The sequence below is a fragment of the Molothrus ater genome, chromosome 8 (assembly GCF_012460135.2).
Source record: "Molothrus ater isolate BHLD 08-10-18 breed brown headed cowbird chromosome 8, BPBGC_Mater_1.1, whole genome shotgun sequence".
NCBI lineage: Eukaryota > Metazoa > Chordata > Aves > Passeriformes > Icteridae > Molothrus > Molothrus ater.
This window is the reverse complement of record NC_050485.2, coordinates 23,186,353-23,210,419: the sequence shown is the minus strand read 5'-3', so window position 1 is coordinate 23,210,419 and position 24,067 is coordinate 23,186,353. Positions and strand designations below refer to the sequence as shown.

General features: G+C 54.1%; 1 protein-coding gene across 1 annotated transcript in view; it reads right to left on the bottom strand.

The window, feature by feature from the left end:
- Nucleotides 1-6,004: 6,004 nt before the first annotated feature.
- Nucleotides 6,005-24,067, bottom strand: part of TRIM8 (tripartite motif containing 8) — a 30,717-nt gene continuing 12,654 nt past the window's right edge. The window contains 6 exon segments of the mRNA XM_036386045.2: nucleotides 6,005-7,538; nucleotides 7,541-7,564; nucleotides 8,254-8,369; nucleotides 8,939-8,970; nucleotides 9,341-9,574; nucleotides 10,365-10,460. Of these exon segments, the coding sequence (XP_036241938.1) occupies nucleotides 6,958-7,538; nucleotides 7,541-7,564; nucleotides 8,254-8,369; nucleotides 8,939-8,970; nucleotides 9,341-9,574; nucleotides 10,365-10,460 (1,083 nt within the window). The 3' untranslated portion in view covers nucleotides 6,005-6,957.

The following is a 24,067-nucleotide window of genomic DNA, read 5'->3' as shown; positions in this document are numbered from 1 at the left end:
AGGCTGCGTGTGACCTTGCGTGTGTCTGCTGGAGCGAGCCGCGGGTCCCTTCCCCGCACAAGCCCCGCTTCACATCCACATGATGAATTTAGTGCTCCCGAAAGGACAAGGAACCGAGCGGATTGGGCGTGGGGAGGGGAAAAAAAAAGAAAAGAATAATCTGCAGCCTGCAGGAGAAAAAAACACTGAGATTTTTGTTCCTCTTTGACCAGTATTTCCCTGTTTATGGCCTCGCACCCCCGGACTCCTGCCTTTATCGGAGCAGAGAAGTGGTCTGTGGCCGCAGAGCCGGATATTTCAGCCTCCGTGTTCTTGCCGCGTTGGCACTCCCCAGCCCGGCCGTGCTCTGCTGGGACACATTGGAGTGGGGAAGCTGGACTGATGGCCACGGCCGTGCTCCAGCCCACCCACCTGGGCACCCACCCAGGCACTGGCTGAAGCCTTTTTCATTTTATTTTGTTTTGTTTAAGTGGAAACAAACTCGCACCGCAGCCTCGTGATTGGCTTCTGCCGAAATGGCAGCTTCGGGCTCAGTTGGCTGAATTTGGGCTTGTTGGATTTTTTATTGCAATCTGTTCACTTATTTCCCTTCCCAGCACCAATTGGAAGCAAAACTTCTAAAGCTGTGGTCAGGCTGTGCCCGTGCTGGGGGATGCTGTGAAAGGCTTGCTGGAAACAGCACGGGGTGGGGGGGTGCCTCCTCTGCATTTACTTTGTAGCTGTCTGACCAAGATGAGTATCTGTATCATTTTTAATGGGAAAAGGAAAAAAATCACATTCAGAAGAGGAAGGGTTGGAAGGATCCTCTCTGCTTGCAACGTTCTGTGACCGCCTGTCTCAGAGCTGCAGCCCTTTGGGCGGCACAGTCAGCCAGCCAAACGCAGCCCCAAGTAAATAACCCTCAGAGGAAAGGGAACTGGCAGGTGGGTTAGGCCCCAAGTCTGAGCTGCATTAGGAACTGGCAGGAACGCCCTGCAAGTAAATCACCTGGATGAGAGATATTTTTAAATAGAAGTTGTCCTTGCTGCTTGGCTTTGCAACATTTGTGCTACCAATGGGAGCCACAGCCTGCAGGCTTTAATGCTTCTCTGTCTGGCAGGAGCTTGGGGTGCTGAGGGGGACACTGTTGGGGACAGTGGGTCCCCCCCTGCCAAGAGCATCATTGTGGGCTGGGACACTGTGCTGTCCCCAGCCTGCGACAGCTGGGTTCCAACTGACAAGACAAAGCCCAGCGTCTTGGGGTGGCTGAGCCAGCTGTCCTGCCCTGGCTCCATCACCCTCCCTGATGTCAGACAGGAGGATTTATATGTATTTTGGGTTCATTTTTATAGCTGGCACCTGTGAGGCCAAAGCCAGGAAGGGATAAGCGAAGGGGCCTTGCTGTGAGGGGCTGTGTTGGTGGCAGGGCCATGGAGAGCTGCTCTGGGGTACGGGGAGATGGGCGTGGCAGCCTCTCTGCACCTGGGGACAGTGCTTGGGTCTGGGACTGGGCAGAGAGCTGGGCCTGGCTGGCGGCTGCTTTTGGAGCTGGGGCAGGAGCTGCAGCTCTCACAGCCCGGGGGGGTTGGGAGGGGCCCTGAATTGGGTGCATTCAGCGTGGCACAGCTGGTGTGGGCTGCGGGGCGGGGGGGGGCTGCAGTTGCTCCTGACACTTTTGCCTCTGAATGTGATGATAAACTCCCTTTCCCGATTAGCACTGATCCCTCTGCCTCCAAAACAGTTGGCCCTAATGAACATACGGCCCAACAGCTGTAAGCGGTTATACATATGCATGGATATATATATTTATCCCCCCCCAGCCCATCCATATATACTGGAGATCACAGCTGTTGCTATTCTTCCTTGCAATGCAGATCAGACGCTCTCTCTCTTTGGAGTCTTACTTGACCTATTTTGCAGGCGCAAGATTTTTTGTGATGATGATTTCCCCAGTTGGTGCTTTTGATTCTGCCTGAAACATCTTGATTGAAGGCAAACAATGGCAGCTCCGGCAGCCGGCAGCGCCCCGCACCCACGCGCCGCCCCGGCCCCGCCAGCCGCCACGCGCCGGGGGGGCCCCACGGCTCCGGCCCACAGCGCCCGCTGCCTGGGCCAGCCCATCCAGCTCCTCTGGTGCCACTTCCCTGTGCCCGCGGGACATGGCTCTGCCACCCGACCCACCATCCAGGTCATCCAACCTCGACCTTGAGCCTTGTGCTGGAGACCCCATCCTATACCCGGCTGTCCCCTTCTCAGCCCTGAGCCTCTTCCCACCAGCTGGAAACTGCTCCACCACCCCAAAATCTTGCAAATCATGGTGGTGATGCCCCTTGGGGTCCCAGCCATAAGACCGGAGGGGGAGATGGTGCCAGAGCTGGCAGGAATGTCAAAACCCCAGTGGCTGTAGTGCAGCATCCCATGGGTGATGGGCACCTTTGAAGTGCAGTCTCCAGTGACCCCCAGCCTCTTCTCACTGCTTAACACAAACTTTCAGGGCCGCAAGGGAGCCTCCCATGTCCCTACAGCCCTCCCTGTCCCCACAGGGTGCCCCAAAGAAGGGCCTCAAAGCCACCACATCCTGGCAAGGAAAAGCGGCCATCCGGGTGCACACAAAGCCATTTCTTGTTTGGCATTTTTGTTTGAAGTGTGTCCTTCATCTGGGTTTCTACAGCAACTGGGAAGTTCCTATCCTGGCCCAGCTGGAGGGAGTGAAGCAGCCAGGGGAACAGAGTAGGAGGGCAGGAGGCAAGGATTGAGGGCAGGAAGGGAAGAAGCAAAAAATCAAGTTTTTGAGAAGTGGGGCTGTATTTTCCACCTCCATCTTGGGCCCAGGGCTGCTACAGCTGGGACAGGATTCCAACTCTGTCCCTGCCCCTCTGTCTCCAGAGGCAGTGCAGCCAGCTGGGGCCAAATCAGGGGGTGTAAAACAAGCAGCTTTTAGGATCCCTTCAGGTAAAGAGCAGTCTGCTGTGTCCCACCTTGGTTGGCCCTGGCATGGCTGCATCCTCTGATTCCCTGTGCCAGCCTGGGTAAAAATGAAACACACTTTTCTTAGAAGAAAGCAACAAAACCCAAGGAAACTCCAGTGGTTCATCTTAGGCAGTGAGTCTTTTCATTTATTCATTATGAGATAATACCCAAACCTGGCTAATTAATATTTCTGCATATTTTCCAAGGGGTGATGAGATATCTTAAACAACTCGTGGAGATGGGCTTTCATATTTATAAGGTTGATGTGCAAACTTAAATTGACAATGTCTAAATATACCCTCATGTTTAAGCATGGGGCTTTCTCTCCCAAGGCAGCGAGGGCTTTCCTGGGGTGCACACCCTGGCTGGAAGCAGGACCTGGGGCTCAGTGGGTGGGAGAGCTGCCCAAAAAGGCTCCTGCAAGGCAGGGTGTGATGTTGTGTGATCCATCTTTCCACAAAGATGTGGGATTTGTGTTTGCTTTGGTAACGGGAACAGAGCACAACAGGCACTGACCCAGTGGGGTCAGCGGTGCTTTGGGGTGAAGGATCAGCGTGAGCACCCACACAGCCGGACGTGCTGACGGGTACCAGGGCAGGGCCTGCAGCTTCCTGCTGAAACCCTTCTCCAAGGTTAAAAATAGGACTGGGTTGAAAACTGAAAGCCTGGTTTGCATTCGCCCTCATTATGTTGATTGCTTATTTACATGTATGCAAATGGAGGAAGAGGCAGTGGCTCCTCCACCTGGGGACCCCTTGGCACAGGAGAGCCTAAATCCCACCAGGTAAATCCCAGCTGAGGGCTGGGCCACGGGGCTGTGGCCCCTTCCCAGGATCACCCTGAAAGCGAAGCATCAGCCCCTCTTGCTGTGCCGATCCGAGGGCTGAGCCGCAGCCTCGTGCCGAGTCCAGTGGCCGGTGGCACGGTGGTTACAGCAGCCATTGCCTCTCCCCCCACCCTGCTCCACCAGATGTGCGTGTCCAGCTCCAGCTGTTCCCCATCAGCCTCCCCCGTGCAGCACCGCCAGCTCCGGGATCCTTTTTCCACCAGGCCCCATGTCCTTCATCAGACACCAATTTGGTCTTGCCCAGCTGCTCATTTTTCTTTCCGCCGTGTGACATGTTTTCACCTGGCTCCTAATCCGTCTCTTTCCATTCACAACTCGAGCTGTTTATGGATGTGCCTCTGCTCCCCCTGCTCTCCCCACCCCCCAGACAGAGCCATCCATCAATAAAACCCCGCTGTGCCCCCGAGCCTCAGCACTTCCCCTCCCAGGACACCAATATCCCAACAGCCACGGGCACACATTCCTCCTGCTGCTCCACGGGGTGATCCCACGGGGCCATTGCTTTCCTCCTCGCCCCCAGCAGCACAGGGGGCTTGATGGCACTGATGGTCCTGGAAGCTGAGGTACCCAGGACACCAGGGGACTCTTCCTGGATGGGGGGGCAAGAGAGGGGCTGTGGCCCCTCTGCTCGGCATGGGCACCCACTCTTTTGGGGCTGATCCCTTCAGCGAAGGTGTGGGGTGAGAGTGGCCCATGGCAGGGAGAGTCCTAACTCCTGGGGGTCACCCGGCGGGGGGAGGCTGTGTCTGTGTCTCCCCATAGTAGGTGACAGGTGCTTTAATGCCTGTGGTGACAGCTGCTGCTGCAGGAGGAGGCAGCTGTGCCAAGGAGGAAGAGTTTGATGATGAGGAGGAAGACAGCTGGGCAGTCAAACCTAGAGGCACCAAGCATAGGGGCCATGGCTGGGGAGTGCCCTGGGACGGGGGGTGGCCCAGGCTGTGCATCAGGGACCCTCCTCCCCAGGGAGGGACATCACTCATCTCACCTGTATTCTCATCAGCCCGGGGCTCTTCTTTACCCCCCAGCAGCCGGCCCTGTGAATATGGAGGGGAGACATCACGGGATCCCTGTGGAGGTTGAGAGCATCCTGCTCCCTCCTGCCACCCTGGAGTGCTTTGCTTTTGACTGAGAAGCAAACCCCCAAATATCCCAATGGACAGGGGGTTTCCTGAAGAGCCTGAGCAGGACAGGGTTGAGAAGAACCCAGCAGGATAGCAGGGCTGAGCTGCCAGGCTCTGCAGCCTGTGTGTAGAAGAACACACAGGGGCAGGAGGTACTGGCTCCCCAACCCAATACTGCCTGGGAACTTGTCCAGGGTTGGGCTGCCACCTCTGTTGGAATGGAATGGGAGGAGTTAGTGAGAGGGTCCTCCTCCCTTGAACCCACTGTTCCCGTTTCAGCTCACTGAGACTTTCTCCCCTTCCCAGTTCCCACTAAAGTAGCACAAGGGGAATTCAAACTGGAACTAAACCAGGGGTGTTTTGCAACCAAGGAAAAAATAAAGCAAGCTGAATCTGAAGAGAGCAGTGGAAAACCCCTCCTGCCTCTAGGACACTGCTCTGTTTTATGATGTCAGCCTCATTTTCCCCAGATGAAGATCACCCCTGGACAGCCCCAGCCAGGCCAGCCCAGGGCCCCACTGCACATCCTGGGCAAAGGTTCCTCCTCGCCCTTCCCAGCCTTGACTGAGCACAGAGGGTCCCCAAACCAGCCTGGGGTGCTGCCAGCACCCACAAAGCCCCAGGAGGCAGTGGGGCTTTAGGTGGAGATGAAGCCTTAAGGGCTGGGTGCCCGGGCAGCAGCATGGCTGGAACGGTGGATGCTGGCAGAGTCAGGAAAGCTGCTGTCCCCAGCCCAGTCCCCATCCCACAATGGGGATTGTTCTGGAGCCCATGGGCAGGATGCGGCCTGGCCGGCTCCATGCCTGACTCACATCCTCGCTGCCTGGGAGGGAGCTGGTGGAGAGCCACATCTCCAGCACACCTTCCCACGGGGCTGGGACACGGCACGGGCACTGGAGGGGACCCTGTCCACATCTGGGACCCACTGCTGCCCCATGGCCGAGCTGCTCCCTCCCAAGAGCCCCTCCGGAATCCCCCACCATGGTCTGGGCCCTGCGGGACTGGGCAGCGTTTCCTGCCCAAAGCAGGTTGGAGCCTCCCGCCGGAGCTGGCGTTCCCGGGGGAAGAGCTGCAGCAGAGCGAGGCATTTGCACTAAGTGATCACATTTATTTGAATATTTTGCGTGTGTGTGTGTGTGTGTGTGTGTGTGTGTCTAAAATTGGTTACAGAATAAATACCTGTGCCTTATAGCAGGAAGTCCACTTTTTTTTATACAAAGTGCTTGTTACAGGAAGTTGCATCAGCGATATGCAGGAGGGGAGTGCGTTTTGGTCACGCTTCCCCTCCTGAAAACTAGAACAGATTTTTTTTTATTTATTTATTTGTGGTTTTTTGTAAAGTTTCTTTTCCCTTTTTTTTGTGCATTAAATTTCCTGCCATTGTGTATTTACAAATCTCTGAAAGAAGGAAAAAAATGCCAATATGCATGAGAAGTGGCCTTGTAACACAAAAAAAAAAAAAATCAGCCTTTAAAAAAAAAAAAGTAACAAACCCAAAATCTACAAGTATCATTTCATACTGAATCAATGATAGATTTTTTCTTTTTTTTTTTCTTTTTAAAAAGGGAAAGAAAGGGGTGGGGAAAGGGGAAAAACTGAACCAAACCAGAAAAAAATGAACTTGGAGAAATAGAAAGAGAGAAGGTGCCATTGTCCCTTCTGAAGTTTTCCAAAGGCAGAGAGGAGCGAGGAAGAGCACAACGCACAGACCCAGATGTCCGACTGAAATCCCCATCAATTTCTTCTCGGTAATTTCTCCCTCGTGTTTACCCAGCGAGGGGCAGGAAGGACTTCCAAAATTAAATTAAAAAAAGGCATTAAAATGAAAAAAATTATTTCATTTTTAAAAGATTAAAAAAAAAAAAAGGAGATATGATAGAACAACCCTCCCCAAAATCCTGGAGGGGCGTGAGGCAGGGAAAAAATCGGGTTTGATTTAAAAGGTGGGGGAAAAAAAAAAAAAAAAAAGAAAAGCCAAACCAAACCAGACTTTTCTCTCTGAACACGTCATCGAGCAGGACTCTCCAGAGAGTGTGACGGTTAACTGGTGACGTAGTGTTTGGCCGAGGGCTGCCCGTAGACCCTATAGAAATCCTGCCGCCCGTGCTGCTGGGATGCGTCAATCCATTCCCTCACGGCAAGTCCCGGGAGCGACTGGGGCACGGCGGGGGCGGGCGGCAGCGGGTGGGAGTACTCCTGCGACGACACTGTCCAGGGGAAGTGCCCCGAGCGCGGGTAGGGCTGGTGCCCGCTGTGGTTGGACACCGAGGAACAGTAACAGTTATCCACGGAGCAGACGAGGATTTTGCGCCCGCCGTACTGGGAGAGCACGGACTGCTGAGATGACGTGGTGTTGGGGTAGTGAGATGGGTTGAAGACGGAGCCCGAGTGCACTGGCTGCGGGCCGCTAGGAAGTCCAACTATGTGCTGCGTGGAGCTACAAGGCACCATGGCTTGTGCGGACTGCCCCTCGCCGGCCGAAGCGCCCTGGCTCATGTACTGGCTCGCCACAGTCCCGGACGATGGCTCGAGGAAGCTGCCCTCGGGAAAGGCGGTGGAGTGCTTGCGCTTCTCCGCGCCGGAGTTGCTGACGGTGCAGGGGTACATGGGGATGCTCTGCAGAAGGGGACGGGGGTGCTCAGAGGACCTGTGGAGGGGAACAGGAGAGGGGGATTGGATTAAGCACAGCGTGGCACAGCTCCAGGGTGCTCTGGCTGCTGATCCGAAGTGGCAGTGGAGCCCCGAGACCCACGTTCCAGCCCCATGTGTGCAGTGGCAAACCACACACACAGCCCTGTGCAGGTGGACTTGCAGATTCAGTTCTGGGCCCTTGGCAGCGGGCTCGGAGCAGCCCCGGGCACTGCTCTGCAAACAGCTCATGAACACAGTCCCTAACAGGAGCAGAGTGGGACAGCCTGGGGGATAAACACCAATACCCCAAGGAGAGGACTGGGAAGGCTCCACAGGACGTGGTTTGCTCCCAGGCATTGGCTGGGGGCTGTGGGACCATGCCAGCCCCTGGCTGTCCCTGCCCACATGCTGACCCCCATCTTTCCACTGACTTTTCCTGGCAATGGCCAAACCCCCAAAAGCTCTGTATTTCAGGGTTTTGTGTAACCCAACAAAACACAGCTATTTCACAAGACAAGGAAAATGCCCTCAGCAGAGTCAGGAACTGGCTTGGTGACTCTCCCTGCTGACTGCAGAGGAGCTCCAAGGGGTCCCTGCCCCAAAGAGCTCTCCCCACCATTTTGTACTGGGATCTGCAGGGCAGCCAGCTACGGATACAGGAGGTAGTGAGGTCCCATGCCCCTGCACCCCTCAGGTTTCACCCACCTTCCAGCAACTTCCTCAGCTGCTTCTCCTTCTTGGCAATCTCGTTCAGGAAAAGCTTGGAGTTGAGGTGGCCGATTTTGGGTGGGGGCAGGCTGCCACCTGTACAGTTCTGAGTCCTGTTGGGGATGGCAGGCAGAGAGATGTGAGTTACAAGGTGAACTCAGGAGAGGGACAGCTCCTCCCCTCACGCCGTCCTGGAGCCAAACGCCCTCCCCAGGGTAGAGGACAGAAGTGAGCTGGCTGTCTCTGGCAGGCAGGACCTTCCCTGTCCAGTTTTGCTTGAATATCCCCTGCCAGGGCACACCTCCTGCAGTCCATGTCCCCACTGCATGGCCATCCCAGCTCATCTCTGCTCTGCTAGTGCTGCCTTTAACTCCCTGCCCTGCCTCTGCCCAGTGGAGCTGGATGGAGCCCTGCATCCCAACCCTGCTGGTCCCATCCTCTGCTCTTCCACAAGTACAACACTGAGATTCCCCTAGTCCATGGGGAGGACCTGATTCAATGGCTGCACGAGTGGATTTTTTCATCCTAACAGAGAGAGAGAGGGAAGCTGAGCATGGCACGTGCCTCTCCCAAACCCTGTAGCATCCCTGACCCTGGTCTTCCTCTGGATATTGTGCTGCTGCCACCCCTGTGGACATGAACACACCCTTTTCCCCAAACACGTCTGTCTCGCTGCGCTTACCTGTCCATTAAGATTTTCACAGACTTGGTGTTCTAGAAGTGGAAGGAGAAGCTCTGGTCAGTAAGGCCAATCCCTGCCATGGTGGCCATGCCCCCTTTCAGTGTCAGCTTCCATGGCCCCCCAGGAGGGGACAGTCTGACCATGGGCACTGAGCCCCCTTTCCCCTGCATGGGCTGCTCCAGCCCCATCTCCAGCTGTGGCACCTCCTCATTTGAGGCCAGCACTGAGCCTGCCTCACTTCTCCTTGACTTCTTCCACTGCTGAGCACTCTGGAGACATCAGCCAGCCCTGCCAATGTCGCCATCCTGCTCCCCACCACACCCCACACATACCCAATTCTTCCCACACAACCAAACCTCTCCACAGCCCCCGTCCCACCCTGGCATGGGCAGCTTGTCTTACCTTCATGAAGTTGATGTCCTCAGTTTTGTCAAACATGACCTGGACAGAGCTGAGCAACTTCTTGGCCTCCTGCATGCGCTCATTGAGGTGCAGAACCTGGGCCGCGTTCTCGTTGCAGAACTTGGCCTGGGCCTTGTCCAGGATCTCCATGGTCTTCCGCAAGTCCTCATCCAAGATCTGGTGCATCTTCTCGTACTGCAGGCGCACCTCATCCTTCAGCTGGTTCACCTTCTCCTGGGGAGAGGAGGAGGGTCAGTGCTCTGTGCTCTTTGACCTCTTCCTGGTTGTTCCAGGACACCTAGGTCCTTTCTTAGCAGTGGAGAGTGCAACCTGAAAGCTGCACCCCAGCTCTGCTCTCCTGCAACACCCAGACAGCTCAAACCCTGCTGTCAACTCCCACATGGGAGGACTTCTATGTGCCAGAGACACAACAGGGACACTCTGAAGGTTTGATTGGTTCAGCAGATTCCTGGACATACTCCCTGGGGTCTGTGTGGGGATCAGCTCCAGAGACCTAATGCCAAGGAACAACCTGCTACACCACCAATGAAAATGCGCTCCCCTGAAAAATCCCACCCATCCCTATCTGCATACTCTTTCCCACCTTCATCCTCATCCTCAGCCCCATCCCTGGCTGGAGACACTTCATGTTCCAGAGCCTTTCCCTTCATGCTCGGGGAGGCCAAGGGGCTTTAAGGACCACAGGCACTCCCTTCCTGAGAAAGGCTGTGCTGAGCTGAGGCAGGATGTGCCATCTGATATTTAAGGGCAACCTTGTTCCTCACCTCCCAACTCAACCCAGGGCCCAAGAGGCTGCAGAGCAGCTCCAAACACTTTTTTTATTCTCCCCAAATGACAACTGATGACACTGAAATGGAGGCTGGAAGTCTGTCCAGCTACTCCTCCCCTGCATGCCTGCCTTCCTCCCTGCCCACCTGGCCCCTGTGTCCCACGAGCTTGTCCCCATTGTGCCACAGGGTGACAGTCCCTGGGACTGGCCGTGGCAGGGTGAGGCACTGGTTACCTCGACCAGCCGCTTGTCTGATTCCAGCTTGTAGAGCTGCTCCTCGATGTCCTGCTCCCGCTCCTCCAGGCGGTCCTGCTGCTTCATCAGCATCTTCTGCAGAGATGAGAGAAAGCAGCATCGTCAGAGCCCAGCGGCCACATGTGCCAGTGAACATCAGTGCTGCCCACACTGGCTCTGCCCACATGGTTCAGGAGGGATGGTGCTTTTTCCCAGCAGGATGCCACTGCCAGGCTGAAAGCCCCCGTGTAGCTTGTGGAGCAGGGAACTTGGTTATTTCAATGGCAGGAATGGCAGAGGGGCTGCCTGTGCCGGGCTGTGTTATCAGCTGGGCTGTGTCCCCTGGATGGGGGCAGCACCTCAGGTAACTTTCTGCAGCCTGGTCAGTGGGGTTAGGTCAGGGCCAAGCCCTGGGGACTGTGGGGGGGAGCCAGAGAGGCTCATCCCCCGCTAAGGCAGTACCATTTGAGGCCCATCACCCATCGCCAGCAGGCTCCTGTGAGACATCACCACCTCCCTCGCACTCCCGTACGCCACGCCAAATCCTTTCTCCCTTCCCCGCCTCCTTGACAAGCCCCAGAGCCAGCGTCAGCGTAATCTGGAGGGACAGAGTGAGGTGGAAAGGAGCCTTCCCCTGCCACACTGCCAGCCCCCAGCCCCGCTCCTTGGAGCTGGGCCTGGGCCATCCACTGAATAACTGGGACAAAACCTTATCCCCAGCTATCAGCGTGAGCGCCTCGCTCCTGCACGATTCCCAGCCTGGAGAAACCCACTGCCCATGAGAGAAGGGCTCCATCCCTGTGAGCAGGAGCAGGGCTTCCCAAAACACCCCTCAAAATCAACTCCAAATATTCACCCTTCATGTTTACTGGGCGGAAAAGCCAGGACACCAATAGGGCGAGGAGAAGGGCTTCACCCGGCACGGAGATGCGATGTTCGAGACTCAACGATGGGGGCGAGATGGAAAGAAACCGGCAGCAAGAATGAATTTCGAGGGGATTATTGCTATTATAAACCGCCACTCGGGAATTTATAATCAAGTAATTAATTCCTGGACGAGGCGGGAGGGGGAGGGTGGCAGAGGCGCTGCTGGGATTAATTGCATTGCAGGGAAAGGCTGTCACCTCCGACTCAATTCAGGAGCAGGAATGCGAAGCCTCCTCCCTCCTGTTGTTTTTCTTAAGGTCTCAGGCACCTCCAGCCTTACTGTCACTGGGCTCCTACCACTAATAATAACGAGGAGCTAAAAAAAACCAGCTTCCCACTCACAGCACACTGCACATGCATGCCCAGGATGCACGCCTGTGCACCCACCCAGGCCCATGCAGACAGACACGCAGACAGCACATCCACTGAAACGGGGCTGAGGGGCAGTCACAGCAACGCAGACCCCCAGCCCACGGGGGGACATTTCCTGTGCATGTGTACAGAAACACAGAGGCCTGCAGCATCCATGGGCATCACTGGAAGTATCCACACCAAGAAAGATTTGAGGCATACATTAAAAATCTCATTTTTTTCATTGTAAAACAATTGTTTTTTTGTGCTGCTGCAGCAGCAGGAGGCTGCAGTCCACTCCCAGATTTAACACGGTGGGAACTGAGCTCTGGAGAGTGAGTGCAACACGATTTGCTTGAACCTTGGAGAACCAAGGGTGCAGGCAGTAACTGTGTCCTAGGTCCTGTGCCAGCAGCCAGGCCTGAGTGTGGAGCTGCTGGGGGTTTCTCTAGGGGCTCAGACAGGGTTTTGGGTCAAGCACCAGGCAGAACTGTGGAGCAGGTGGACAACTGTTGTATTGCGCTAAACAGAAAACAGCCCTGTGTAGGTGGGTTGAGAAGTGGCAGGCAAGAAGCCTGCTCCTGGGCTCCAAGGAAAGAGATTGCTTCCAACATCCCTGCTTGCATCCCTGCTTCAACTCCCAGTTGAATGTGGGAGTTGGGCAGGTCGTGCAGTGCAGGCTGAGCTGCTCACGCCCCACGCTGGGCAGCCAAAGGACACAGTGAGCTTTGCACCGAGCTCTTCCCTACACCTCCCTCCCTGCCACAGACTCGCCATCTCCACCACAGACAGCCAGACCTATCCCACACCAGCCCACCAGGAGGACAGCCAAGTCTAGCCAGGCCCCCAGGAGCAGCCCCATCCTCAGTCTGACTTCTCTGTCTGCCAGCTGGGACAGGAGTGGGTAAAAAACATAGCACAGGATCCCTCACTGGGCACAGAGGCCAAATCCCCATCCCACTCTGTCATACCCATCAGGTATCTGACATATCCAAGGCAGCCACTGCCCTTCCCCCTGATGTTGCTGGGATGCTCTAGCAGGGGAAAGCAGGGTTTCCTATCACTGCCAGATGCCAGGCAGGCAGAGGCCACCCTGGCAGCCCCACTGGTCTGAGGGACCCCCGAGGGAGGCACTGAACAGCCCCGGACATGCACGTACCATCGCCCTGCAGCTGCCGTGGCAGAGCTGCCAACCTTTGTGTTTTGTAACAAACCTCAGACTGCTCCACTCCAGGAATCATGCAATTATGTGAAATCACAAATATACATATAAACATATGTAAAAATAACTTTATACATATATAAGTTAATTTAATATCACCTCACAGCTGGAAAACGTGACCAAAATCCAACTAAAGCCATAGAAATCAGACAGAATAGAGGACACGCAGTGCTTTCTTTAAACCTCATATTTGAGCCACTCTTTTTTTAGGGTGATTTAAAAACTGTATGTGCCTGGGATTGCAGTGGAATGGGAGGGCTTTTCACCCACGGCAACAAAACCTTAACAAGACACAAGGGTATGAACTACCCCTTCTGGCACCAAGGGGCAAAATCTCATTGTCTATGCAGCACAGGCTGAATTCCTTAGGTATTTTGAAAAGGAAAATATATCCCTTCCCCTTCCATCCCCTCCCAAATCTGGCATTTCTGAAGTCATGAACTCCTCCTCCTCCAGGATCAGAATTTCTCGGGGTAATTTCTCATATTTCATGCATGACCTTGATGCTGGGAGAACCGAGGCTCCCTCTGTCCAGGCACCCTTCCCAGGCTGTGCGCAACTCTGATCCCAGTTTGTCTTTTCCGAGACACGTCGCCAGTTTGCAAAACGCATACTAAAAATGCTTTTTATTCCAGCACCAGCTGAGAGTGAATTCATCTCATTAGTTAATAAATTAATCGGTGGCTGGGGTAAGTGGCTGGTCCACCATGACCCTCTAGGCCCCAGTGAGACTGGGCTAGTTCATGGACACCAGCTTATTCTGCAGGAGATGAACATAATCTCCCCCCTCCTCATGGAGAAAAATGAAGTGTGGGTACAAAAGGGAGCTCCCTTACAGGGAGCTTGCAAACACACCGTGGGCATCAACTCTGCAAGGGAGCTGGACCACCAAAGGTGGAAGGACAAAGGAGGGGACACTATCATCCACTTCCCTTCAGGAGAGAGGGTGCACTCTCCTGTGCAGGCAGAGGAGAGTGAATCCTGAGCAGCAATTGTGCCAAGTCAGATGGGTTTGGGGTATCAAGGTCATGCACTGGGACTGAAACACTGCTTGGAGGGACATCTCTGCAGGAAGCAAAGCAAACACTGCAAGGTCTCATTGCAGGGAGGATGCACACAGCTGGTCCCCATGGGACTGTGCTGGAGGAAGGCTTGCTGACCATCGCTATCCACGGCACTTGCTGGGAGGAAACCACCACCAGGGAAACCACACCCTGCCCTGCCTCACCCTGCCTGCACCTTACTGCACCCCCTGCTCAGAGGGAGTGCAGTAAGGTGCAGACTATGCACTGACCCCAGCTCCCAGTGGCTGCCCCAGCATGGGACACATCCACCCTGCCAGGCAGGGCATAGGGATATGTCTGCTGGGGGACAGGGCAGTCCCAACAAAGAACTACTGCAACATTAAATGCCTGCAGCCACAAGACAGGAAGATAGTAATAAAGAGTTTAGCAGCTCTGATGATACAGGGCACCTATGCTTCTCATCCGAGACCCACTGCATGGCTGCAGCACCACAAGGCTCAGATGTGTTACACACACGGGTCCAGCTCAACCAGCTGGGAAAACCTCCACTGTAAATGGGGGCACTGGGGTGTAGGAAGGAGCTCACACCCACCCAAGACATCCCAGGCAGGGAGCAGTCTGTGGGCACAATATTTCCTCTGACTTGTCTTAGGCTGGTCTCAACACTGCCTTCTGCCAAAGGTCACTGCTGAGCCCACAGGAACAGTGGATTATGGCCCTGCCCTGCCTGAGGCTCAGCACTCCCCTCATCCCCTCTATGCAGCCCCTAGAAGCCCACTGCTCTGGGGCCAGCAGCAGGGCAGCAAAATCCCACGACATGCCCCAAGGTTTTGTGTTCCCTGAGGCTGGTCAGGGCCCTTGTGTGCCTCCAGGGAGAGCTGGCAGGGGAGAGCCTCTGGCACCCCTTCCCTGGGGGCTGGAGTGCTCACCAGCCCCTGCCCAATTCCTAGCAGGATCAGGAAGGAGCCTGGCAGCTTCACCAGAGGCAGAGCGGTGCCCCATGACCTGCTGAGCTGCTGTGGTTTTAAACAAGAGCTGGAGCAGTGAAAAGCCTTACTGTGTTCACAGGGCAAATGGAGCCCATGCAGCTTCTCTTGATGCCTAATAGGCACTGTGCATCCCTCAGGGCCATTCACCTTGCAAGAGCAACCGAGTGCTCACATCCTGACCTGTGGGATGCTTGCAGGATGCTAATCCCCAATAAACTCTGCTGAAACTGTCTGTGGGTTTGGAGGGTACTACAGCAGGGCAGGTGGACAAACCACAGGAGTGCACAGCCCTCATTCCCGAAGGAAAGTGGGGGAGCAGAGCCACCCTGCCCCACAGAGCACCTCTAACCACAGCTGGACAGCTGACCCAGGACAGGCACACTCACTTCTCTGCCTCGCTCCTTCCTCCTCCTCTGCGCCCAGGCCTTCCCCTCGCCGCCAAATCCCAGCCACTGAGTGAATAAGGACATTGTTTGCAGTCACCGGAAAGCGAGAACGGAGGGAGCAGCTTGGAGCATGAGGGGCAGGAAGGGTGAGGAGAAGGAGGAGGAGGAAGGTGGAACCGGAGCGAGGAAACTGCAAAGGGCAGATGCCTGCAGCGGGAATGGCTCCAGACACCTGCAGCTCAGCCCAGGGACCGGGATCAAGAGCCCCCATTGAGACACATGTCCCAGCACGTTGCTGGAGACGGGCCTGAAGTCACAGTGACTGAATTTTAATGCATCAAAAGCCCTGGGCCAAGGAGGCGAGTGCAACCTTTCGCCTCCCCAGGCCTCCCACACACAGGCTTCCCTCTCACCAGCCCCGCTCCACTGTCAGCTGGACCATTTTCTGAGAAAAACCCACGTGATGAGCTATTTTCATCCCTCCTGAAAGTGTCACCCCACCTGCTAACACATCAGAACCCTGACACTGTGTACATCTAGGGCACAGCACCCCACTGCCCCCAAAACCAGGATCTCAAATCATGAGATAATGCATCATGCACTGCCACAGCCCAAACCCCTGGAGCATCCCTCCCACCCTGCTGGTGGTCTCCTGCTGACCAGATCTAGGCAAAACCAGCTCTTTCAAACTCCCCACAGCCCTCACAACACACGCAGGAGGCTGATCCACTTAAAGAGGCAGGAAGGAAATGCTTTCTGGTTGGGGTTTCATCTTGCACACATTTACAGTAAGCACCAGGCAGAAGGGAAGGTCTCCAGCCGGAGCACGAGGTCTTGCCTCCCCTGGCCAGCCCGGAGCTAACACAGTGCTCCAGGCTTTGCCTTTTCTCACAGTGCTCCCTGTGCAGAGATCAGGCTGGTTTATCCTCAAGAGGGGAAGGAAGAGGGGAGGGGAACAGTCTGAGATATTAATAGCTGCCCTTGCTAGGAAGGGATGGAAGTAGCAGCCATGCAGTGAAGAGGCACCAAAGAGACCCCTTTTCCAGTACTGAGGGGACACCTGAGCACCAGGAGAGCTGGTGCTTCGTAGAGAAGGGCTGAAGGCCAAATAATCAGCTCCAGTTTGGGGAAGAGGATGTACAGATGCCTCTTGCAAGAGCAGCTCTCTACCCTGTTCTCATGCTGGAATGGGCGAGGATACCTCCTGCATCACCCTGTGAGATGCTGCCTGGCCTCTGAGCCTTTCCTGGAGAAGAAACCATCAGGTTTAGACCCATGTTCCATCTCCACTGGCTACCCCACAGGCACAGCCCCATGTCCCACGTCCTGTGCCACCCCAGCACAGGGCATCCCTGCAGCACAACTGGCACACAGCAGCCGGATGCTCCATGGAGCCATGACTCATGACTGCTGAGCAGAACCAGGTCAGGCCTGGCTCCTGGAGCATCCCAGGACAGTGGGCATGGCAGACCATACTTCTCTGCATGTCCCTGTACCAGAGCAGATCCTGGGCCACCAAAGGGCTGTGCTGGTGCCTGCAGCCTGGGACAGCTCTTTCCCTTGTTTACACCTAGCAGAAAGGAAGAACTTGTTAATAAAGAGAAAATACAAGGCATTGTGTAGCATTGGGCCGGCAGCAGGATTTCTGGAGGTCAGGAAATGGGGACCTATTATCTGTCAGAAAGCAACCCTTCAGGAGGATCTTGAGAATGCTAATTCACCTTCCTGGGCCTCTGTGCATCCCCCTGCTCACTGCAGCCATGAGAGTTACTTCATGCTGTGCCTCTCACACAAATGGGGGAACGAGGCTGGGGCTCTACCTACAGTTTTTGGACCCCAGCTTCAAGCCATGGCCCAGCTGCCACTGCTGTCAGTGTCCTCGGAGTAGGGATGAAGATTTGCTTTGAGAGCAAAAGGAGGATAAGGGAGATTAAGGGGCAGAGAGATGAGGCTAGTGGCTGGAGACACATCACCTCTCTACCAGCAGCCCTGCAAGTCCTGGAGGAAGGATCCTTCCTCATACTGGGTATGAGGTGATTCCAGTATGTCTGTTGTACCCTTCAAAACAGAGGCTCCCTCCATGCAAAGCACAACTAGAGGCAGTGAAAGCAGGGCAAACTGCCTATGCCAGATCTGGGGCTCAAGACTCACTCATAACATGTGCAGAAGAGGAAAAAAGGGGCTGGAAATGCACCAGGAAGACAAATACCAGGACAAGAAGCCAGTTTGCATGCCGAGCATGCAGCCAGGCGAGTCATGACTGATGCTGCTGGCTCCACAGGACAAAGATGAGCCTTGGTGATAGAATCACAGAATCATAAAATCATTAAGATTGGAAAACACCTTCAAGATCTTTGAGTTCAACCTTTGACTGAACACCTTGTCAACTAAACCATTAGCACATTATAATGGTCAGATCCAGCCATTTCTTGAACACTTCCAGGGATGGTGACTCCACAACCTCTCTGGGCAGCCCATTCTAATACTTAACCTCCCTTTCAGTGAAGAAATTCTTCCTGATGCCCAACATGAACCCTCCCTAGCATGGCTTGAGGCTTGTCCTCGTACTGTCACTTGCTGTCTAGGAGAAGAGGCCCACCCCTACCTTGCTACACCCTCCTTTCAGGCAGTTGTAGAGAGTGATAAGGTCTCCCCTGAGCCTCCTTTTCTCCAGGCTAAACACCCCCAGCTCCCTCAGCCACTCCTCACAGCACTTGTGCTCCAGACCCTTCACCAGCTCTGTGCCTGGACTAACTCCAGCACCTCAGTATTTTTCTTGCAGTAAGGGGTCCAAAACTGACCATGAAATTTGAGGTACTGTGCTGAGTACAGGGGAGTGATCACAGTTCTGGTCCTGCTGGCCACAGTACTGCTATACAAGCCAGGATGCCACTGGCCTTCTTGGCCACCGGGGCAACTGCTGGCTCATGATCCCCGGCTCTGTTTCTGCTGGGCAGCTTTCCAGCCACTCTGCCCCCCAGCCTGTAGCACTGTGTGGGGTTGTTGTGATCCAAGTGCAGCATCCAGCATTTCACTTTGTTGAACCTCATATAACTGGCCTTGGCCCATCTATTCAGCCTGTCCAGATCTCTCTCTAGAGCCTTCCTAGTATTAAAAAAGAGTGGTCTCAAAACTGAGCCTTGGAGAGCCTCACTAGTGACCTGGCCAGTAGAGCCACTTCCTGCCCTGCACCTGCCAGGAGAGACACCATCCCACCAGGGAAAATGCTCCCACACTGTGTCCCAATGCCACAGGGACAGCAGATGCCTTTGGGTGGTGCAGGAGCAAGATGGAAATGCCACCTCTGAGAGCTGGGGCTGCAGGCATGACCAGGCCCTCAGGGCACTGAGGAGCTCAAGAAATTTCATTTCTGTCTGCTGAGCAGGGAGAGAGAAGAGATCCCCAGCCAGGCCTGGGTGTGAACACAGCCCACCCCAGGCGGCTTTCAGTGAGAGGACAGCACAGGCCACCTTCATCTAGGAGTAAGGAGAGCCAGGGAGAGTCACAGGGCTCAGCTCAGTGTTTATGAAGGACAGGATCTGCATCTTCTTTGCCACCAGGGATGCAGGGGAGGAGCTCTTTTCACCACCTCTTTCAGTTTTAGGGGGAAAATGTACATGTTTAGGGCTGCTTATAAATGAGTGCCAAAATTCACCCTGCTGCTGAGCCATCTCCAGCACAGGGGTCTGGCTGCAGGCCCTGGCACAAACCTGCCCTACCCAGCACCAAATGCCCTTTGAGCAACCAACTCAGGAGCACCAGCACTGGAGACTGCAGGGAAAGTGCAGGGCTTGTGACATCCCGAAAGTTTCAGACACCCAGACCCAAGTGCCTTGAGCAACTGTTTCCAGCCACTTGGGAGCTCAGACTGACACCAACACCTGGAGCACAACTGCTCCTCATGACCAGCGTTGCCTTGTGCTTCATCCCTGCCATGCCAGAAAATAAAATCTGGGGCCTGTAACTGTATTGAGTGGGATTCACCAGATTTCACAGTTTTTCAGAGCCTAAAAGATCATGTAATAAGTCCTGCCCTTTCTGTCTTCAGCACACTCTGTGCTTGTGGTTTCTCAAATGCTTCAATCAATTTATATGGACATTAGGGGGGCCCTACAATCCTTTTTTCCCTCATGCCTGTTTTCATACATCTGCCCCTTCCCAACCACAGATACAGATAAAAAATTCATCCAGAAAAAAAGAGCAGTCTGTCTTTGGTGGGATCATCTCCCCCAGCTGGCTCTCAGAAGCGCTCTGCCAGCTCCAGTGGTGGCAGTCTGGGCAGCAAAGGGAGATCACTCAGTGCTGAAACTCAGCTGAATCACAAACTCCTCACACCAGTCCTATTGCTCTGACATATCATTTCTCAGTTGCTCCTCCCATAACCCCCATAAAAAATTCAACAGGCTTTGGCAGCGCCCCCAATCCTGCCTCGATCTGTTGCTGTCCCAGTCTTGTCTAGCTCTGTTGAATTCCAAGATCTTCCTAATGTGACAAAATCTCAGGGTCTCAGCCAGTTGTCCTCAAACTGTGGCTGGGGGAATGGCTTGCCTTAAAAAGGAGCCATCCTGAAAAGACCCATCCTATTGCTTGGCAGCAAACCTACCCCCATCTGCAAGCCCTGCAAAATTGAGAAACCCTCACTCCCCCTTCCAAATAAACATCATGGATTCAAGATCCAGCTGGCCTGTGTGATCTCAGAGCCTTCTGCCTGCAGGGGTGAAACACAGCCAGCCTCTTCCACCCTTGCTCCCACTGCAGGCTGAGCAGCCTCTCCCCTGCCCAAAGACCTCCACTCTGCACCCACCAGGCTGAGTCCTGCCATGGGAAGCCCTGAGCTCTGAACAACAGCCTTTTTGGCTTCCCACCCCGCCTGATTTCTAGTTTCTGCTCTGGAGGGAGCCTGGCATGAGGATCTGGAAGCATAAACAGGTTTTATGGGGAGCTCAGATACCTCTGAGGGGCAGAGCAGCAGCAGTACCCACGTGTACCCACATCCCGGCCATGAGACCACTGGCAATGACCTGCAGCCACGTGCCCCATCAGTCTCATTTGGTGAGCCAAAGACAAGGGTCCAGCTGCACAAGGCACCTCTCCAGACTCAGGCAGCACTAGAAAGAAAACCCTCCTTTGATTTAAAGGCCATGATTTTATTTTTTTTCCTCCCAACTGATCTAGTTAAACTTTCAACTGCTCAAGGCTATTTTAATTTGTACTGGTAAGTTAAATCAACACAAACAAGGACAGAACAGGTTTATATGCATGTCTATTACTGGCCTGCACCAACTAAAGTGCAGCTACATTTCTCCAGGCAGCTTTTTTTTTCTCTAATAAAGATAAGGGGGATGTTTTTGTGCACCTCCAACTGACAAATGGAGCCTGAAAGTGAATTGGGAGTCAAAGCCTTGAGGAAAGTCAAGGTGACTTATGCACCAATAGGCTGGATTCAAAGAGCTTTGCAAAAATGCAGATCAACTAACAAGATTTATAAAACTCGTTAGGGGCTTAGAGGTCGCTTAATTCTCAAAGGTGCCAAGGAAAGTGCCTGACTCGCAGAAGGATGGATGGGGCTCACAGAGGTGGCTATCTCAACCTTTCAGTTGCTTCAAGAAAAGCGGACTCAATTTCTCTTGGAAATGAGGTTTTGACATGCCAAAATGTTTACTGCGAGCCTTGGCTCCTCCATCATTTACTTTAAAGAAAAAGAAACCAAGTCCTGTTGCTGCAGACAACTGTTAGAAACATCTACTGAAAGCCACAGCAGAATCTGCTGCTTCAGCTCACCAGCGCCAGACACCACCCAGAGGAGTATGAGACCAGATTCAGCACACAAGCTGGAAAAAACAGAAGCGGGGAAAAGACTTCGCACTTCCACAGCTCCCCAGTGCCTGGCATTTTGCAGGCTGGAAGCAGCCTGTCAGCACCTGTGGGCAGCCAAGGAAAGGTACAGCAAGTCCATCCACCCAAATGACCATGACCACAGTCTGCTGAACACCAAGGACCCTCCATTGCCTCTCTGCTGGGTTTTTTCTCTTACCAATTTTTTTTTTTTTTCTGGTGAGGTGGTTGTTGAGAATCTGAAAGCCCGGATTATAATCTTTATGAATCCCATAGTTAGATCGCACTGAACAGCAGCCCAGCAATACCAGATGTTCAAACAAAGCTGCCAACCGACAGCTGTCTGCAGCTTGCAGCGTGTTTTTACTTTAAAATGCAAAATGATACCAATCTATATTAAAAGAGAGACGTTCAGAGCCTTGCGATAGCAGCTGAAGCCGCAGATATTGCTCTTTCACGCAGGGTGTGGCAGCAGAAGGAAATATCTCAAAAACTACTGCTTAAGCCACCCTCCCAGCTCCCCCAAATCCTGGCCCCTTTCCTAATGGGAAAGAGACTCACGTTACTGCCTGAGTGCCGTGAATGTACCAGTGCGTGTCCAAACAAGCCAGCAAAAAGAAAAATGCAGCATGAACAAACAGTGTCTAACGAAGGATGCCAGAACGAATCTGGGCGCTGCCCACACCTGGCCCTCAGTGGTATGGGGAGGACAAAGTGACACATGGCGGGATGGAGGGAACCAGTCCTGGGGTGGAGGATGCAGCCCATCCTGCACCAGTGACCAAAGTGGGACAAGAAATGTCCCTTCTGGCAGCACAGCATTGCCAGTGGAAGGGTGGGATGGAGGGGCATCTTCCACTGCCCCAGCCCCGTCTGCCCAGTGTCTCACCTCAGGTTGTCCCACATCCCTCAAAAATACACAGGGATGCTCTGGTCCCACTGGAGAAACTCTGCCCGAGTCTCCTTGATGTGACGCAGGTTTTCAACTTGCCTTGCTTTGTATCTTTATTTCTTATGCTGGCTGGGACCAGCACAAACCCTACACCCGGCAACCTTTTCTGCACACCAGCAGCTGGACAAGGCAAGAACTGCAGCTCAGCCTTGCTCTTCATTATTTCTCCCTCTGGAAATGCAAGCCACCCACAACAATCACATTTTGGGGATGGCAAGTCCCGAATACAGTAGGCATGGCACAGTACTCCTGGCTTGCAGGAATTGTGCAAAAAGCGCTCTGACTTACTCGAACGTGACGTCCCAAATTCCCCACCAGCCGCGATCACAGGAAATCTTTGGGACCTGTCCCAGGGCTGCCTCATTGTGCTCCGAGCAGCCACAGCATGAATGAATCATGCTCCTCAACGTGACACCCAGCTCCAAGCAACGTATTCAGGACCAAAATATTTACGTTGCAAATGAGTAAGAATAGGACCAGATCCCCTCCCCAGCCTGGTGACATAAAAAGGCCAACCTGGTCTTGCAGTGAGCAAGTGGGTGGCAGAAGGATAGGAAAACAGGAGGCAGAGACCAGTCCCATGTCTTGCAGCCTGGATGTGCCCAGCGATGCTGAATCAGAGCCCTTCCGAGTTACAGCAAAACCCGAAAGTGGCAAGCACTGAGACTACAAACCCTGTGGTACCATGCTCCCTCCGCTCCCTCCGGGTGACAAGCGAAGGAGCATGCTGGGACCTGTAGTTTCCAGACAGCCAGCAGCAAAATGCCATCCCCCAGTAAACACATCTCAAATTAAAGTGATGCAAGGTCCCCAAACTCCTGGCAAGGTGCCAGCAGTGGCTTCCTGTTGGCAGGCACTTGGCCAATTCCCATGTGTTGCAGTAGCTCCCTTTCAAGGAGAAGCCAAGAGCCCACACCCCACAAATCCCCTCGTCGCTGACCTGCAACCTGCCCTTTCTGAAGCGACGTGTCTGCATGGATTGCAGGATGCTCCCAGAGCTCTGGGGCAGCCCTGCTCCTGCCTTGCTGTTGAGCCCCTCCACCTTTGCTCCATGGCACTGCAATGCCAAACCCAGAGCAGGATCCTGCATACAGTGCTGGTCACACATCAGCTACATAAAGCCCACCAATGCATCCCTCGAGGGGTCACATAAAGATGCCACTGAAGCAATCAGAGTCTTAGGCAGCAAAAAGCAACACATCGGTGTGGTGTTTTCAGGCAGAACAGCACAAGCAGGCAAAGCTCCACCGAATCACCATACCAGTAAGGCTGGGGACAGCCACCTCCCCCCCCTACAGGATCTCAGATGGGTACACAGCCACCCTGGGAGTGCTGACACCCTGTGCTCCAGCAAGAGCAAACCACACATCACATCCTGGGGAACATGGCACCCCTCTCCTTGCCCGCTCACCCTCCCCGCTGCTGAGGAAATTGTGCGCCCGGCTGATGTCAGGAGGCATCACTTCACACAAAGGCCAGGCTTCCTGGCGGGGAAGGGGTGGGGGAGCGGGGAGGAAGGGGAAGAGGAGCCTGGGGCAAAGGCAAACAGCATCTACAGCTCCTTGTGTGTGCAAAAGGGGCAGCAGCAGGGGACAACATGGCCCCTTCTACTTCAATCGCCCTTGCACCCGGCAAAGAGAGGCAACATCGTATTTCCTAGTGCCCTTCACAGGAGCAACAGCACGGCCCTGCCTGCACCCTGTGCAGCCCTTTAAGGACGCACTGAAAAGAAGGGACTCAAGTTTATTTTAATTTGCTCCTGCAAATAAATCACTCCCATTTTCTACATGCCAGGCTGTGGCTGTTGCCAACCAGGGGACACAGCTCCCTGCTTAGCACCCAACCAGGAGAAAAAACAATTCTATGACAAGATCTAACATCCGCACCCTCAAAATCAGCACAAGCATGCACTCCACCTGTCTCCTGCTTATGGGTGGCTAAATACTCATGGTACTCATTGATAAATACAGATAAAAATAACATATTAAGGACCAAAGGCAAGAGTAATCAGCAGCC